Raw genomic sequence first — 19,515 nt, forward strand, 5'->3', positions numbered from 1 at the left:
ACTCGTCACACCAACCCCCCCATGCCCATTTACAATCACTCCCCTTTTCGCTCTCTGCCCTCCCAGCTCTTTGCAACATGAATCTACTTTCTGTCCCAATAGACTGCAAACTGTTCTTTTTTTAAAAAAAATTATTTATTTATTTTGAGAGAGAGAGAGAGAGAGAGCATGTGAGCAGGAGATGGACAGGGAGAGAGAAAGAAAGAGAGAGAGATTAAATCCCAAGCAGGCTCCACACTGTAAGTGCAGAGCCTGACAACACAGGGCTCAAACTCACAAACCATGAAATCATGACTTGAGCTGAAATCGAGAATTGAACACTTAACCTACTGAGCCACAGACATCCCAACAGCAAACTGTTGTTAAACCAGGATTTAAAGTATACCTTTCTTCCCTTAGAGTAAGGTTTCTACTTAAGTCTTGCATTACTGTTGCCACAGAACAAATCACCCCAAAATTTAGCAACTTAAGGTAACATACATTTATGTTCTCACAGTTTTTGTGAAGCAGAAATCCAGGTACCACTGGTGCTCAGCCCTCTGGTCCAGGATCTCTCACAAGGCAGCACTGTCTTGGCCCAGGCTGCTATCCTATCTGAAGTTTTGACTGGGGAAGGATCTGCTTCCAAGTTCCCTAACACTGTTGTTGACAGGACTCAGTTCCTTGAGGATTATTGGACTAATGCCTCATTTCCTCACTGGCTTTTGGCTGGTGGCCACCCTCACTTCTTGCCACATGGACCATCCCAATGTGGCAACTTACTCTGTCAAAGCCAACACAAGAGAGAATCTGCTAGCAAAACAGAAGTCACAATCTTTGTGACCTAATCATGGAACTGACGTTCCCTCAATGTTGCTATGTTCTATTGGTTAGAAGCAAGTTACTGAAGGGGAAGAAACTACACAAGACATGAATACCAGGATGTAGGGAACATTGGGGCCATTTTGGAGGCTCTGTACCAAAACTGTCTTGCAACTGTCCTGTCCCCGCCCCCCACCATGAGATCTATAGGCTATTTAATATCTTTTTAATACATTTAAAATTTTTAATGTTTATTTTTTGAGAGAAAGAGAGACACAGAGTGCGAGTGGGGGAGGATCAGAGAGATAGGAAGACACAGAATCTGAGACAGGCTCCCGGCTCTGAGCTGTCAGCACAAAGCCTGACAGCGTGGCTCAGACTCACAAACGGTGAGATCAGACCTGAGCTGAAGTTGGACACTTAACCGACTGAGCCACCCAGGCACCCCCCCACACACACACTCTTTTTTTCCTTGAGCTAACCTGAATTGGTGACTCTTCTTTGCATCCAGACCAATATAAGTGTTTGTTGTTTACTATTCTGTAATTTTATGATTCTGATTTCTATTGATCTAGTTCCTTTCTCTGTGAGGCATGAGCTACTTGGTAAATTTATTGATCCTGCTTGTTACTCCTTTTCCCCCCAAAGTTATCAATTCTATATCTGAGTAGTTGACTATCTCAGAGCAACTAGGCACCACTCATCTGAAAACTAGTTTGGATATTAATCTCCACAAAGATTATAGAAAAGAGGTTAAAAACCTCTCAAATTAGCCCTATCAAAATAGGAAAACTGAGTCCTGTTAATATAACAGTCTCATAATCAAATCAGGGTTTTTGTAGCTCATCCTCATTTGAGCTATGGCCAGAGGTTGCTTTCTTCCCCAGAGGTTCTGCAGAAATTTTAGTATCAGAAATCTAGGGGCACATGGGTGGCTCAGTCAGTTAAGTGTCAGACTTCTGGTCAGGTCATGATCTTGGGGTCCGTGGGTTCGAGCCCTATGTCAAACTCTGTGGTGACAGATCGGAGCCTGGAGCCTGCTTCAGATTCTGTGTCTCCTTCTCTCTCTGCCCCTCCCCTGTTCATGCTCTGTCTGTCTCTCAAAATAATAAATAAACATTAAAAAAAAAAAAAGAAATCCAGAGCAAACTAGCAACAAGAAAAGGGAATTTGCTGCCTCACATAACTAGGAGAAATACTGGTGAGGCTCACAGTATCAAAAGAACTGTAGAGCTCCAGGGACTGCAGCCAGGGGCGCGGGGTGGGCAACTCTCCTCCTTGCTCTTAACTGGCATCTCCATCATCTTCATGTCTCACTTACTTGGCCTCATTCTCTTCTATTGCAATCATGTCTTGATATGTGACCGTTTAATCTCTGAGCCAGAAGAGAGAGAAAGGTTGGGTCAGGTGTTTATTCCAGGGCCAGAAAGATGGGGTACTGTGGTAGGCCAGGCCTGCGTTCTATGGCCACATTCTTGTTGCCAGAAGAAGGACCGTGAAAAACCAATAGCCACTACTGCCCAGTTCAGATCAACCATGTAAGTGATCCCTGAAATACTGGAGATCCTTTACTGGAGAGCCATTGTCTGTTATAAGACTGTCTGGGAACCATGCATTGAATGGATTCTTTTTTGTTCAGTGTTTTTCATGGAATCTTGGAATTTATTTCACTGCACCCAAAGTCCAGTGTCTTAGTCCACTGGCAAAATAGAGTCACATTGAAGTTTTCCATGACAGATTTGTTATTCCCTAACTACTTGACAGTTGGGGAAAAATTATTGGTAGAGACATGAAGGCCAGTGATGACATGACAATAGCTGTACGTTTCATAGACTCATAACCATGATTAAATTATAATAACAAAATAGGCCAGATCATTTTATATACTGTTACTTTTGCGATTAATGGGCAGATTGTTATTTTTTGTTTTTAACTTTTCAAGTAAGGAATCATTTGTCAAGTTCCTGAAAACCACATGCATTCTGAGACTCATTAATCTCAGTGCCAAGTTTAAGTTGTGTTTTCAGACCCATATAAATATTGATTGAGATCAAGATCAGTTAGGCCTGACCTTTGGGAGATGTTGTATGGTTGTACCTTTAAATATGTATATTGACACTGAAGTTACCCAGTAATTCTTCTAGACAAGTGCTGTAATAGTCTCCCTAAAAACTCTCTTGTCTTGGTACCATCCCCAATTGGTCAGGGATGTACTCACAGTCAATCACTTGTTCTTTGCCAGATTGTTATGGGGCGTCTTGTATATACTAAGTGCTAGAAACAATTGTGCAAGATAATATGCCTGATCCTACCTACTTAAAGCTTGGTTTAGAGCTCTCCCCCCAAGTAAGGAAGAAGCTCACTGTTAAATTTAGACTGGAATCCAATTTTAAGGATGACAGTGGGGTGTAGAGAAGTAAAGATAAAACTTACTTGATGTCTCCCAGAGGCATAAGGGAGGGGAGGGGTCAGGAACTTGGTTCTTGGTTCAGACTAGGAACTGACTCTTAACAAAGACACATCCTAGCTTTGTGACACTGGGAAATTAGTTAACTTCTTTAAGCCTTGGTTTCCTCATCTATAAAATGGGGCTAATAATAATATAAACCTATATTGGGGCGCCTGGGTGGCTTAGTCGGTTAGGCGTCCGACTTTCGCTTGGGTCATGATCTCGCGGTTCGTGGGTTCGAGCCCCGCATCGGGCTCTGCTGACTGCCAGCTCAGAGCCTGGAGCCTGTTTCAGTCTGTGACTCCCTCTCTCTCTGACCCTCCCCTGCTCATGCTGTCTCTATCTCTCTCCTAGAAATAAATAAAACATTAAAAAAAAATAAAAAAAAATAATATAAACCTATAGCATTGTTTGATATGTTTTTAATAAGATAATCCAAGCAAGACATTTAGCATTGTGTGGGCATATTTCTTTAAAAGCACTAAAGTAATTGTAATAATCTCAGGAATCATGATGCGGGGGGGGGGGAGTCCCTGTGTGTCTCCTTTATACCATGCTTTTTTCTGACAGGTTTTAAAAAATTTTATTTTATTTATTTTGAGAGAGAGAGAAGGGGGGGAGGGAGGGTGGGCCAGAGAGAGAGAATCTCAAGTAGGCTCTGCACCCCCAAAGCAGGGCTCAATCTCATGAACTGTGAGATCATGACCTGAGCAGAGATCAAGAATTGGTTGCCTGACTAAGCCACCCGGGCTTCCCTACACCATACTTTTATAACTTCCCCCAGGTCTTCATACAAAGAGCAATCCACCCCGACCACTGGGGGGCAGCATGGGGTCTCTGGCAGAGGCTTTGGAATAAGGCTAACTTGGGTTTATATGCAGGATTTAACTCTCAGAGATCCAGTTCCTCAACTGTAAAATGAGACACTACTATATGTCACGAGGATTAAAGAAAACATATTTAAGTGTGTGGTGGATAATAAACTCCACTGTAGGCTGGCTTTAAAATCATTCCCCACCTGGCCATCTTTGCCATCCCAGGTCATAGGGATGGTGTAAGTGGGGATCTTAGAAGGCAAATCTCAGTTGTCCCTATTGTTATTTTTATTCTCATTCTTGCTGGTCCTGAGCCAGATTTCACTGCTTTTAGGTCTGGCCTGATTTCCTTCAAATCAAGGCCTGTGGAGTCATGATAATGGCCTTGCTATTTAGAAATACGGTCTTATAACAAACACACTTCCTAGCACAGATGCCAGTCAAACGGCAACATAGAGATCAATCTCAGCTCTATGGAGAGTGGGCATGTATGACTGAATTACAAATACCCACTAATGTGATTAAGACTGAATGAAGACTGGCAAGAAACATTAGCAAATAAAAGACTTGTTCGATAGAAAAAATTAATGTTCAATGTTCAAAGTTTCTCGAGGAAAGTTCTCACCACTTCTGCCTGGTAGTAGAAAGATACAAATCAATAAAAAGTCTGCATTTCCCCAAGTTATCGATTCTTCCTTCACATTGCAGATTGTTCTCCTAACACATTTCCCATGGGTCTATGCAGAAGAGAAAAAAAGCATGGGGGATGTGCAGAAGCTTGGTGACATTTACTGACATTCTCGCCGCTTTTGTTTTGCAGCCTACTTCTGCTTCCTCCTATCTGCTCTGGGCGTGACAGCTGGTGCCCATCGCTTGTGGAGCCACAGGTCCTACAAAGCCAAGCTGCCTCTGAGGATATTTCTGGCTGTTGCCAACTCCATGGCTTTCCAGGTGGGGAATGAAGGGCCCTCTCTGCCTTAGGGACCCAGCGCAGATGGCACTGTGAGAAGGGGTACAGACCTGCTCCCTGTGGACTGGCCATTCCTTCACTTCCATTCCAGGCTCAGTGATCAGGTCCCCAAGCATTCCCCTTCTGTCCCAAATTTCTATCTCCTTGTAGCTTTAGATATGGTAAAATGTCCCCTAGGGGTTTCGTGCCCCCAGGAATACTAAACCACAGAGCAGGAAAGCAATTCCTCCACCCAAAACCCATGCCCTGAAACCCTCAACATTTGTCTGGCCCCACCCAGGGCCAAGTTCTGTGCTGAGTATGCTACCTGCATATTGTGTTTGACTGTCATAGTAACCCCATGACCTAAGTATTCTGTGTGTCCCCATTTTACAGATGAGGAGCTAAGGCTTAATGAGGTTAAAGAACTTGCAAATTATATGGCTGAAAGTGGTATATGTTGGATATATACCCTGGATACAAGTGCAGGTCTGACTCGAAAGCCATTCATTGCTCCTAGAAAACTTATCCCCGAGCTCACCCTATCATTTTTTGGTAGAGGTCTATTGAATATGGTGCTAGAAGACAGGATTTGAGCCTTAACGCTGATGGTTGCTGGCAATCATTTACTCACCTTCAGTGTCTTCATCTGTAAGAAGAAGAATATGATTTTACTCCCGTAGTTGTTATGAAATCATTGAAAATTGCAGGGAACTATAAAAATGTAAGAGAACTATAAAAATGTAAGTCACCACTGCATCAGGATTGGGCCATATCCTTTAGGACTATTCCAGTTGTAGAACATTCCCCACCACCTCGGGCACTTTCTAAGCTGCTGGATTTTGAGTTGATTCTGGATTTCTGTCCTCCCAGTTCCTCATCTGATCCAGGTAGGGTGGATGGGAACAGCTTGCTTTCAGAGTGTCTGCCAATATATGAATGCAGATGACTCCAGGCTCCATGTGTTTTCACCCATTGGGAAAAAATGGTAATTTGCAAAATGGCTGTAGGGTCCAGGGAAACAAGCAACCATCAAACATGCAAGTCCCGTGGCAGCCTCCGCAGTGGGCCTCCCATCCCTACAAGCCAGCCTGACCTGAGCATTTCTCCCAGTTGTTCTCATGTCTAAGGGTTCATTTTCCTATTTCCCTCCCACAGTTTGAGCCTTCGTAAAGCACACAGGATATAACACAATAAGTCGTAGGGAACACAGTTCCTATTATGGATCTCTCCTGGTTATAATTCAAGCACAGTCAGGAATTAGTACCAGGGTCCTGGAGAAAAAGCTATTGTGCTCAGAGGAGCAGGTGGCTTGTTTTTATATTCTTTTGTTCATGGACGGCAGTGTGAACTACACCGCACCTTATTTTGACTTCAGTGTTGTGCTTTGTTTATCATAACAATGAGTTATGATAATGATAATTTAGAAACTCATTGACTTGGGCCTTAGATGCTATTTAGGACTTAGTAATTTTATTTGTTTTGTTTGAGCAGTTTATTATTTCTAGCCTTCAATTACACACTCATGTAGTTACAAAGCACCTCTATTATTAAAATTTTTTTCCTACCTGAACAACCTGAAATTGAGAACATAAAATTCTTATTTCCCTTTTCCCCATGAAACTATTTATTTACAACTCAGTTTTTGATGACCTGAGTTTCCTTAGCATAACATCACATAATAGAACATCACACTGTGATTTTAACTTTACTTTGGGGAGAAAATACATTGTAGAGGGAAGTATCCAGGGTCCGGAATAAATTCTTGGCTCTGCCATTTGTTAAATGTGAGTCTCTGTGCAAGTCCCTCTTCATTTGTCTGCAAAGCAGCGGGGGGAATAAATAATATTTACCTCACGGGTTGTTGGAAGAATGAAATAATGAACAAAGAGTGCCCAACTTATAGTTGCATTCAGTGACCATTGTCCCCTCCTTCTTTATGAGAATTGGCGTACTGTGTTATGTGTTCCTTCATTTCTGTGTTATGGTGCCTATCATGTAGAAGGCAATCAATGATGGTTTGTTAAAGAAATGAGAAATGAATGAATAGTTTCAAGAAGTGTTTTTAGAAACCATCAAATTTGAACTATGCCTACTTCTTTCAGGCTCCCATTGTGGTGGGTTTTTTTTTTTTTTGAAGGATAGAAGAAGAAGAATATGGCTGAGGGAGGTGCACTAAATTCCTCTTTCTATGCTAGACACAGTGGTATAATGTTAGCAAACACGGTCACAGGCCTTGCCCCTTCATACAGTTTTCTATATAGTGGAATATTAGAAAACCAGAAAAAAATAAAGAGAAAGGATGAGGGCACTTAGTCCATCTTAGTTCATTTCCCATTTAATTCCATGCTCTGGATGGGAAAAGAAGCCACTGGACTATCCTGAAAACACAATTTCCCAGTGGAAATGTCAGTACTTCGTGGGTCTGGGGTTTATAACATCATAGACCTAGGTAGGAGGCATCTGTAAGGTAGCATAGGGCCAGCTTTCATACAGTGCATAACTGTGTCAATGGGAAAGAGTACAGTTGATCCAGACTGCTTAACCTGGGGATAGAGGAACCTAGGAAAGTAAAAATGTGCTGTGATCTGTCCGTGTACGGTACAGCCTGCAACCCTGATTTAATGGAGAGTCATTGATTCAGCTTCCCTTGGAAGTCAGGTTACTGGGGTTCAACTCTGTGCCTTTAGGGAACCTCTTCTCCAGGAAAGAAAAATTAAAGCAGCAGCAAAGAGAAAAACAATGGAAGGTTCAACATCAGAGAGAGGGCAGGAATGCATGGGATCTAACCCACATGCAGAAGTGCCTCAAAGAGAATTGTAACAGGATGAAATTCATTAATGGATTTCAGATTACAAAGTAGTCTGTAAATAAAAAATCCATTACAAATATAGAATGTTACAGCCCATAACTATGGGGAAGCAAGGAATACTGAATAAAGGGTGTGATGAGAATGCCTTATAGTTTTCTAGGTCACCTGGAGTCCATTTTAAACAGTGTGGTTTCACTTTTGCATTTGTAATATTGTAAACTCCCTGAACAATATTTAGAAAAATAAAGAAACAATGAATTACAAAGCTTTACAGATGCTATGGGCGTGACCATTCTGATGGAGTAAAGCACAGGAGAACCTTAGATTGGCAATCCCTCTCAAATGACAAGAATATAAAGCATTTTACAAGCAATCAAGATGTCCTTCAATAGGTAGAAAGATAAATAAACTGTGATACATCCAGACAATGGAGTATTACTCACTACTAAAAAAGAAAAGAACTCTCAAACCATGAAAAGACATAGAGGAAAATAAAGTACGTATTAAGTAAAAGAAACCAACATGAGAAGGTTACAGACTATGATTTCAACTATGTGGTATCCTAGAAAAGGCAAAACTATGGCGACAGTAAAAAGATTAGTAATTGTTGGACACTGGAAGGGCAGTGACATTTGAGGGGAAGGGATGAATAGGCAGAGTACAGAGGACTTCTAGTGCAGTGAAAACACTTAGACAATACTATATGTGTCATTATACATTTGTCCCAAACCCGTATGAATGTGTAATCAAAAAACTCACAGACAAAAATCCAGGACAGATTCTACCAAACATTCAAAGAAAAGTTAATACCTGTCTTCTCAAACTATTCGAAGAAGAAGGGGGAGGGGGGAGGAGGGGGGAGGAGGAGGAGAGGGTAGGAGGGAGGAGGAGGGGGGGAGGAGAGGGGAGCAGGAGGGGGGAGGAGCAGGAGGGGGGAGGGGGAGGAGGGGGGAGGAGGAGGGGGTTATCTGTATTTGAAGATGATGAGCAAGGCTTTTGCTAGAAGCTACAAGTGCAATCTTCAAGAATAATCTTCTTAAAATTGGGGCTTAAACATTTGAAATTTCCTGTTCTCTTTCTTCTGTAGAGGATGTATCCACATGGGGCAGGGGTGGTAGTGGGAAGGTGCTTTAGTCTGAAAGATGAAGACAGGGCAGCAGTGATAGACAAGGAGCTATGGTAATCCTGTCCCTTGCATTCAGCAGAGACCCCCTGAGCTCCTCTCTGGCCCACTCTCCTTCCATATCAGTAGGATTCCAGTCAACCTGCAAAATGGGTTTGCAAATTCCTTATAATTTTCTCCTAGTCACGTATGGACCCAGGTAAGATGTTCCTACCATCCAGTGGCACCCAAGAGTTCAGTTTTCACAAGCACTGGCCAGGACTTTAGATTTGTGCTCTCACACTCATGCACAGACCCCTTCTAGCTGCAGCTGGGTCTCTCATGAACTTAGCCAAATAGCACCTGTTAGATGCTGCAGCCTCCTCTCTGCCCACAATTACTCATCAGTTCCTAGTAAAGAAGCATTGGGTTTTGAGCTGGAAGGGATTTAGTCTAACTCCTCTTATTTTGCAATACAGGGTAAAGAGAAGGGTAGAGAGGCCCAGAGAATGTCAGTGACTTGTGAAAGGTCACACAGCATGTTAGTGGGTAGACCAGAGCGAAGCCTGTCTCTTGACCCTCAGGCCAGGGATGTTTTAGGCTCACCCATGGGGGTTGTGTGATGTCCAACAGCGTTATCTGTGAACAACCTCTAGTTGACTCTTGTTTATTTTATCCTCTGTGACATCTTGTTTTTTAATTGGCATATTTAAACTATTCTCATTTAAAGCGATTACTGATACCGTTGGAGTATAACATCTATCCTGTTTCTGTTTGCTCTTCATTACCCTTGTTCTTGGTACCTTTTTGGTCTTTCCTGGTTTGAACAGCACATTTTACATTTCTATTTCCCTCTCTCCTTTTAGCATATCAACTATACTTCTTTTTACAATTGTGTAGTGGTTGCTTTAGAGTGTGTAGTATGCATTTAGAACTAATCCAAATCCACTTTCAAATAACATTACAGTACTTCCCAGCAACCTTACAGCAGAGCATTTCCAATTCTTCCTTCTGGTCCCTTATGACATCACTGTCATTCATTTCAATTATCCATCAGCTCTAATCACCAAATACATTGTTGCTACCATTATTTTGAACAAACTGTTATCTGTTAGATCAATTAAGGATAAGAAAAATTGAAGTTTATTTTACTTTCATTTTTTCACTCTCGAATGCTCTTCTTTCTTTATGTAGATCTGGGTTTCTAACCTATGCCATTTTCCTTCTCTCTAAAGAAATTCTTCTATCATTTCTCGCAAGGCAAGTCTACTGATGACAAATTCCTTCCATTTTTGTTTGTGTGAGAAAGTCTTTATTTCTCCTTCACTTTTGGCGAATAACTTTGTTGGGTATGGAATTCCAGGTTCGAGGGTTTTCTTTCAGCACAGTATTTCACTTGTTCTTGCTTCCATGTTTTTTAAGAGAAATCTTAATGAATAAATAAATCTTAATAAATAGTGTACCTCTGTAGGGAAAGTATTTTTCCCCTCTGGCCTCTTTCATTATTTTCTCTTTGCCTTTGATTCTCACAGTTTGAATATGATATGCCTAAGTATAGATTTTTTTTTTTTTTTTTTTGCGCTATTTATCCTGCTTAGTGTTCTCTGAGTTTCCTAGATCTATGGTTTGGTAAGTGTCATTAATTTTGGAAAATTTTCAGCTGTCATTACTTCAAATATTCCTGCTGCTTGTTCCTTCTTTTCTCTCTATTTCTTCCCCTTGTGCTGTTCTAATTACACAGTAGTTACATCTGTTATAAGTGCCCTATGGTTCCTAGGTACTCTGTTCTGTCTCTTCTTTTTGCATTTCAGCTTGGGAAGTTGCTATTTATGTCTCTTCAAGATCATTGATTCTTTCTTTAGCCACGTCCAGGCTATTGGTGAGCCCATCAAAGGCATTCTTCTTCACTTGTTGCAGTTTTTCTGACTTCCAGAATTTTTCTTTCATCCTTTCTTAGAGTTTCCATCTTTCTGCTTATATTACCCATCTGTTCTTGCATGGTGTCCACTTTTTCTCTTAAAGCTCCTTGCATATTAATCATAGTTGTTTTAGATTTCCAGTGTGATAATTCCAACATCTCTGCCATATCTGAATCTAATTCTGATGCTTGCTTTTTCTTTATAGATGGATTTTTTTTTGCCTTTTATCATACTTTGTAACTTTTTTAAAGTGTTTATTTACTTTTGAAGAGAGACAGAATGTGAGCAGGGGAGGGGCAGAGAGAGAGGGAGACACAGAATCTGAAGCAGGATCCCGGCTCTGAGCTGTCAACACAGGGCCCGATGCGGGGCTCGAACCCACGAACCGTGAGATCATGACCTGAACCAAAGTAGGACACTCAACCGACTGAGCCACCCAGGTGCCCCTGTAACTTTTTGTTGAAAGCTGGACATGATGTACTGGGTAAGAGGAACTGAAGAAATAGGTGTTTAGTGTGAAGTTTTATGTTTACCTGGCTAGGAATTGGGCTGTGTGCTTACTATGCACTAGCTATGGTGTCAGGAGCTAAAATTTCCTCTCCAGTATTGTTTTTTCTCTCCCATATTGTCTTTGGGTTTTCTTAGAGATTTCTTCTTAAATGAGGCCTAAGGCTCTCAGTTCTTTCACTTGAGGTCCTGTCATCATACAGGAGCACTATTGACATGGAGATGAGGGGACTAGTTCTCCATCTGTGAGCCTGAGGTGAGTATTTCCCCTTCCCAGGTCAGTTAGGCTTTGGTAAAACCCTGGTTGATTAGGATCTGATAAAATAGTTTCTCTTGAGGACAGGTCTTGGAAAGAGAACAGAGAGCTCTGTGTGTATTTCAGAATGAGTACTTTTCTCCTCCACCTGCTGGGAGAACCAGTTGTTCATAGTGAGAACCTGATAGGGCTCCTGGAGGTAAAATTTATGAAGGTTGGGGCCCCCTAGTCCTGGATCTTAGTGTTTTTAACTCTCAAGCTTATCCACACTCAGACTTGAGCACTTATTACGGTTTAAAGTATGCCTGCCTGTCCTGGCACCAGCTGTGGGCTTTTGCTCCTGGATTTCTGCCTCCGGGAGGCAGTGATTCTCTGTAACTGCCTGTTTCTCTCTCTACTTTTCAGGGCAGCAGTTTGCCCTATGGCTTCATTTCTCGGATGGATCTAAGAAGAGTTGTTGATTTTCAGTTCATTTGGATTTTTGTTGTTGTCGCAAGGATGGGAGTGACTATTTCCAAGCTCTTTACATGTCAGACCAGAAAGTGGAAGTTGCAGTGTCATTTGCAAATGGACCAAACTTTATCTCTAAATACATCAAGTAAATCACATAGTCATGGGCCGTAACCATTGGCAAGTATAGAACTCTGCAACAATAAAACAACTCTCCAGTGCTACTACTTACCAGCACTTCACTAAGTACTTCATATAGTCTTGCAACAATACCTCTAAAAGGTAGATACTGTTATTTTCTTTTCATTTGATAGGTGACGAAATAGAAAGAAAAGAGCCTATGTAACCTGTCCAAGGACACACGGACTGAAATGACAGAAGGGGAATTTTAAGTGCAGGCGGCTCCACTCCAGAGGCCCCCCTCTCACTGCGACCCTCCAGTGCCTCTCCCAGGATCAAAGTGTATATTTTCATCCTTTCATTCAGCAAATAGATGGACTGAGCATTGTTCCAGGCACTGGAGAACACGACAGACAGGCACACAGGTCCCTTTCCTCATAGAGTATCGATTTCAGTGGGAAAGAGAGCAAATAAACCAGTAAGCAAATGAATCAAGAGAGGTATTCAGAGGGAAAAAAGAAGGTGAAGAATTTAAATACAGTGATGTGACAGAGTGCCAGGGCGGTGGCTTCTTTAGAGAGGCTGGTGAGAGAAGCCCTTGCTGACCTGAGGAGACAACCGCTAGGGGAGGAGGGATCCAGACAGAAGGGGGAGCCAAAGCAAAGATGGGAACAAGAATGGTGTATGCAAGGAAGAGAAAGGTGGCCAGCGTGGGTGGTCCCCGTGGGCGTGGGAGATGGTTACTGAAGAGATTATAGAGAGGGGGACAGGTGTCACATCAGTGCAGGGCTCTGTCCGGTATAGCAGGGAGGTTGGCTGTTGTTCTAAATGCCATGGCAGGGCACTCCGGACGTTAGGAGGGGGAGCAGCATGGCCTCCCGTATTTCAGTGACATGATTAAGCCTCAGACCCTGGACATGTGCCAGATTCAGGATCTTAGACCAGCCCCCAAGGCTGGGTCTGTGTTGGGTGTGCATGTGAAGCAGAGGGGCTTGCATACAAGGCAATGACCTCGAAGCAGCACCTGGTGGCAGTAAGGGAGGAGAATCAAACAGAACACTCAACTGCAGGCTCAAGAATCCTTACCCTTACGTGGCTCTCCGAGCAGGCTCTACCTCGCTCTGCAGAGATCCCGTTTCAGTGTTCACCACCTTTCCTAACCACGAGTCTAAGCCTCAGACGTAACAGCCTTTCTTCTGCACGTCAGAAACAGGTTCGCCTTCCTCCTTTCAGGTTGGGTAGATGTTGCTGGTTTCCTTCCAGTGTAAACAGGCAGTCGCAGAAGCGGCCCTGACCTGGATGCCATGAGAAGGTTTCTCCGCGTGCTTTCGGAAGATGCTTGCACACTGTGCCTCACGCTGTCCCCACCGCCGTTGACCCTCCTGGGCACGTGTGGAGGTCACGTCAGAAGGGCAAACAGCTCGATTGTCTTTGAGCAACCTCTCTGCTCATGATGTTGGTGATTTATGGAATCATCAGGGCATTGCTGTCATATATATACCGTTCTGTAACTTCGTCCATATTGGCAGGGTGCTCCTACCAATGACGGGCTGGAGGCAAGGAGGGGAGAGAGAGAGAGAGAAGAAGCTCCCGAGGCAGCCACAGGAGGCACCGCATTTCCTGAATGTGTTGACCTGGCAGGATTTCCTACTAGTAAGAATGGACCTTGTAAGGCAGAGGTTAAAATGGCCCCTGTCCTAAGATGCCTCACCTCCTTCCTTGTTGTGGATCTAGGCCAGTGGAAGTGGGGACAGGAGCGAAACCACCCAAGGAAACAAACCTCAAGGGAATGAAAAGGTGATAGCCTGGGATGGCCTGAGGAAAGGAAGTCATTCCGCAGATGGGCATGTGAGCCAGAGGGTGGCTTGCCTGTCACATTGCCCTGACCCCTAATAGAGCAGTGACTCCCCATATGGGTCTCACCTTCTGTACGGTGGTGTCTTCCTAAGCATTTCAAGGTGATTATATTTTTATAAAGAAAAAGATACATAGTGTAAAGGCACCCAGAGAGTTTTTATTCAAGGAAATAGTTGGTAAAGTAGAGGGTGTTTTTGCAAACATGTAGCTATCAGATTTTATATGTTCGTCTGGCTCCACATCTATATTGGAAGAAATGACACTTGTTTAAGATGAATTCCACATGCAGGCCTGTCAATATAGAATCTATTCTGAAACATATTTTCAAGTTAAGTATTTCATTCTGCTTGTTTCTCACGAGGAAGATCTTTGGAGGAGGCACTCAGACCAGGCACCTCATTAACAAGGTCCTTTTTACCCCCACCACTCTCTTCTCTCTTGGAACCCACCAGAAGGTTGGAACAGAGTGGGGGAGGGAGGAGGCTCGGAAGCTGAGTCTAATCCTTTATCTAACAGCTGAAGAAACTAAGGTTCCAATGTCTGAGCTGATTTTTGTTTATTTCTCCACATGGTCTCGAAAACTGTGTGTAGGTGTCGAAGGACACTGTGTCGTGATGCAATTCCTTGATGAGCTATTTCTTCCCAGACCTGCCACCGACCGTTTGGTCCAAGCTAGCACTGAGTTGTCACTCCTTACTCTTTATTCCCACTGCTCTCCTGCCAAACACTCCACGTTGTTGCTTTCTAGGGTTCCCTACCCACTGATTATTTTGCATTTTGGATGATTTGTCTCCCAGCTGCCTTCATTTGCATTTTTCCTAAATCAAATCTCATTGTGATCATTTCTATTCATATTTCCAACCTCTTTAGATCCATCTGTGTTGTTTCTCTGTCCTCAATGATGTCTGCAGCACCTCCTAATTTGGTAACGACCAAAAAACGTCATTAACAAAATGTATATGCCTTGCCTCCCAGTCATTAATGAAGATGCTAAATAAAACTAGATCTCTCAGGTCCATTGGGACCTTCCATTAGCCCCCTCCCCTGTCCCCTCCTCCTCATTAGATATTGAGCTGTTTCTCTTCTCTTGTCCTTGTTTATCAAAGTTCAGGCTTTCAGAATGAAATCTGGCCATGTGTAGCAACATGGATGGAACTTGAGGGTGTTAGGCTGAGTGAAATAAGTCAGGCAGAGAAGGACAAATACCATATGTTTGCAAGTATAGGAGGATTGGGAGGAACTTAACAAAGGACCATGGGGGAGAAGAAGGGGAAAAATAGTGGGGGAGGGGAAGGGAAGCAAACCATGAGAGACTCTTGAATGCCAAGAACAAACTGAGGGCAGATGGGGTGGAGGGAGGGGGAGGGGGTGATGAGCATGGAGGAGGGCACTTGTGGGGATGAGCACTGAGTGTTATATGGAAACCAACTTGACAATAAAACTATTTAAAATAGATTTTAAAAAATTACTGTTGGGGGGGGCTTGGTGGTTCAGTTGGTTGAATGTCTCACTCTTGATTTTGGCTCAGGTCATGATCCCAGGGTCATGGGATCAAGCCCTGCATCAGGCTCCATGCTCAGCGTGGAACTTGCTTAAGATTCTCTCTTTCTTGGGGCGCCTGGGTGGCTCAGTTAGTCAAGTGGCTGACTTTGGCTCAGGTCATGATCTTGCGGTTCATGACTTCGAGCCCCGCGTCGGGCTCTGTGCTGACAGCTCAGTCTCAAGCCTGCTTTGGACTCTGTGTCTGCTTATCTCCCTGCCTCTCCCCTGCTCACGCTCTGTCTCTCTGTGTCTCAAAAATAAATAAACACTAAAGAATTAAAAACAACAACAACAACAAAGTTCAGGCTTTCAGTCATCCTGTCACAGTTCCTGCTAGCGCCAATGAGAGCTCTTGTCCCAGCAGTGTTTCAGGGATGCTCTTTTACATGTTTTATTAAGCTCCAAAGATACAAGAGCCATTGAATCAACAATTTTAATTAATAGTAAAATTTTTATACTTTTCTAATGCCAGAGGAACTTTCTAGCCTTGCTTTTAAAAACTCTTAGAAGACAGACACATTTGATTATCTTCATCTTCTCCGGTTGACTCCTCTATGGCTTTTTGTGTAAATCTGTTAGTTAATTCCTTTTTAATTTAAAGGTGCATAAACCTCTATGTGCTTATGAGGAATACAAGAGACGTATAAGAAATGGCCCTTGTCATTAGGAGTTTAGATCTGACAGAGCCGGCTACCCTTTTGTACAATAAAAGGGGACTTTTACAAGACAATGTGGAGTTAAATTGCCCAAAAGCTTCATACTGATTCTTAGGGCTGCAGAAATATGAATATGGGCTAGGGTACTGGGGTAAAACCTAATGCAGAAGGGCAGATGGGCCTTGAAAGGTGAGAAGGACTTGCATAGGCAAGGAAGAAAGGGGAAAGGAGGGGAAAGACTTGAGCACAGGTGGAGAGAGAGGAATAAGGATGGCACACTGGGTGGGGTCCCCACAGTAGGAAATTGATCTAATTGCAGAAAGGAACTGACTGCTGTACCAGGCTGGCAAGCCCAGCTACCTGCAAGGCATCCCTCCCTGGACATCTCTTAGCCTCCCCAAGCCAGTGTGCCCAAAACCAAAGTCATGACTCTTCTGTCTCCCCCTCAACCACGTCTAGTTTTCCCTGCCAAAAATCTGGGCATCATCATGATTTCTTCATTTCCCTCATCACCTGTCACTGCTGTCTTTTAACCAATCTCTTCAAGTTCCACTTTCTAGATACTATCTTGCATCTGTATGCCTCTCATCTGGGCTTCACTCTGGTCCAAACCACCACGTTTTCTTGCCTACACTGCCGCAGATGCCTCATAAACTGGTCTTTCTCCTGCAACATCTGCCCCTCTCCATACTGCAGCCAGACAGAACTTATCAAAAATTAAACCACTCTCTAGCAAAAAAGAGAGAGAGAGAGAGAGAATTGGTGGCTTAGCATTGCATTTGGAATGAAATCCAGCCTTGTGATGGCCTCAAAGGGCCTGAGTGCTCAGGCTTTTGCATCCCAATGCTTCCTTTCACACCAAGCACACCTCACTATAATTCTGACACTATAAGCCCTGAGCTGGCATCAGATCCCACAAGGTAAAGCCTCTGCCCTCCACGTGGCTGCCTCCGCTTCAGGTGACAGCTGCAAGTAGGGTTTCTCGACCCCTGGTGCCTCTGACCTACTGGCTACAAGCTCCCACAGTTCCCTCAGGTTTGATAATTCACCAGAACAATTCAGAACTCCAGAAAGTGTTGTACTTCTTATTACAGTTTTAATGATAAAGGATCTGATTATCTGATTAGAAAATCAAGACCATCCAAATGGGAGAGACACATCGGGTGAGGGCTGAGGGTCCCTCGGGTAGAGCTTCTGTGCCCTCTCCCGGTGGAATCAAGCTGTGCTACCTTCCCTGCATCAGTGCCTTTATCAGTCAAGAAGCTCCTTCAACCCTGTGTCCAGAGGTTTTACTGGAGTTTCATTCATTACAGGAGCATGATGATTAAATCACCGGTCGTATGGTTGAACTCAGTCTCCAGTCCCCCTCCCCTCCCAAAGTGCTAACCTGTAGTCACCTGGTGGATCTTTCTGGTGGCCAGAGTGATCCTGAAGCCATCTGGGGGCCCACCAGAGTCCCCCCATTAGCATAATAAGGAAAATTTTATCACTAAGGAAATTCCAAGGGTTTGTAAAGCTCTGAGCCAGGGACCACAGGAGACAAACACCAGATATATTCTTTATTACACCACAGTACCTCTTAGACTTCACACTTGCCCTACCTCCTTGCACCCAACACTCTGGTGTCTTTCCTGGATTGGGTCTCCTACTTCCTGGATCGTACCCAGTCCTTCCCTATGCCCCAGACAGCTCCCTTCTCTCTCCCACCCAGCTCTTCTCAGCCTGCGGGTTGCCTGATAAGAAAGTCCTTGCCTCTCTTCCGGTCCCCTCATTATTTCCCATACATATTTGCTTCATAGCACTAATCTGAGTCTGAAATGATTTTATTTATGTTGACTCCATTAACTTCATGTTTGTCTCCTCCATACAATATAAACTCCTTGAGGATAGAGCTTTGGTTGTCCTGTTTCTTATCTCCTAGCACATACCAACAGTCAGTAAATATTTGTCCAATTAAAGAATAAATGAAGTGGGAAAGATAAGGATGATCAGTCCAGTTGAAGCTCTTTGATTGTCGAGAAGAAGGAATGTTTAGGCTTGGTGAGAAAAGTAATACGGAGAGGTTGTTGGATAACAAACAAGAGGATGATGGGTATTTGGGGAGAATGAATATGGGGAGGATGGTCATAGTGTACCACGTGTATTGCCCAGGGGGAAATGACCAAGGCCCTATGAGTCAGAAGGCCATTACAGGAGTCACACAGACTGACAAAAGCCTGAATAAGGGTGGCAGGGTAGAAATGGAGTGGAAAGAGAAAATCTGAGATTTTCAAAGTGGCCCTTGACATTTTTCTTTGTAGTTTTAACTCTTCATTTTGAAATAATTTCAAACTTACAAAACACTTGCAAAAATACCATGAGGAATCCTGGATACCCTTCACCCAGATACACTAGTTATTGATACTATTGCCTCATTTGCTTTATTACTCTCTTTCTCTTTCCATATGTGTGTATATGCATCCTTCTGTGTTACTTTTTTTTAAATCATTGGAGACTAAGTTATAAACACCATACCTTTTCATCCCTAAATACTTCATTTATAGGAACTTTATTGTAGTTCCTAATAGGAAAGACATTTTGTAAAAATACAAAACATGGACCAAAATCAGGGGATTTATTGTTGATAAAATGCTATATCCAGGTCACCTGGGTGGCTCAGTCGGTTGAGTGTCCGACTTCGGCTCAGGTCATGGTCTCACTGCTTGCGGGTTCGAGCCCTGCATCAGGCTCTGTGCTGACAGCCTGGAGCCTGGAGCCTGCTTCAGATTCTGTGTCTCTCACTTTCTCTGCCCCTCCCCTGCTCATGCTCTGTCTCTGTTTCTCTAAATAAACATTAAAAAAATTTTTTTTAAATGCAATATCCATGATCCTAGCCCAAGAACCTGTTCTGGATCCTGTGTTACAGTGAGTTGTGATGACCCTTTAGTCTCCTTCCATCTAGAATATTTCCTCAGTCTTACCTTGATTTTATGACATTGACATTTTTGAAATGCATAGACTGCCTATTTTATAGAATGTTCCCCATTTTGGTTTGCTCATGTTTTCTCATACCTGCATTCTGTGCATTTTTGTCGGGAATGCTGCATTAATAATCCTGTGTCCTGAGCATCAAATAAGAGACGCATGATATTGCTTTGTCATTATCCCATTATCGGTGTTACAAACTTTGATCACTTAGTTAAAGTGGTTTTTACTCAATTTCTCGTGTAAGATGATTATTTTTCCTTTTGTAGTGAATAAGTGATTTGTGCTGAGATACGATAAGCCTGTGTAAATATTT

General features: G+C 43.1%; 1 protein-coding gene across 1 annotated transcript in view; it reads left to right on the forward strand.

Annotated features, from left to right (window-relative positions):
• SCD5 (stearoyl-CoA desaturase 5) overlaps window positions 1-19,515 on the forward strand; it is a 156,346-nt gene that overhangs the window by 90,988 nt on the left and 45,843 nt on the right. Inside the window, exon 2 of the mRNA XM_039253993.1 lies at window positions 4,886-5,016. Coding sequence (XP_039109924.1) covers window positions 4,886-5,016 — 131 coding nt within the window. The remainder of the gene's footprint in view (window positions 1-4,885; window positions 5,017-19,515) is intronic.

The sequence above is a fragment of the Hyaena hyaena genome, unplaced genomic scaffold, assembly GCF_003009895.1.
Source record: "Hyaena hyaena isolate Hyena2069 unplaced genomic scaffold, ASM300989v1 scaffold_469, whole genome shotgun sequence".
In the NCBI taxonomy this organism is placed as follows: Eukaryota; Metazoa; Chordata; class Mammalia; order Carnivora; family Hyaenidae; genus Hyaena; species Hyaena hyaena.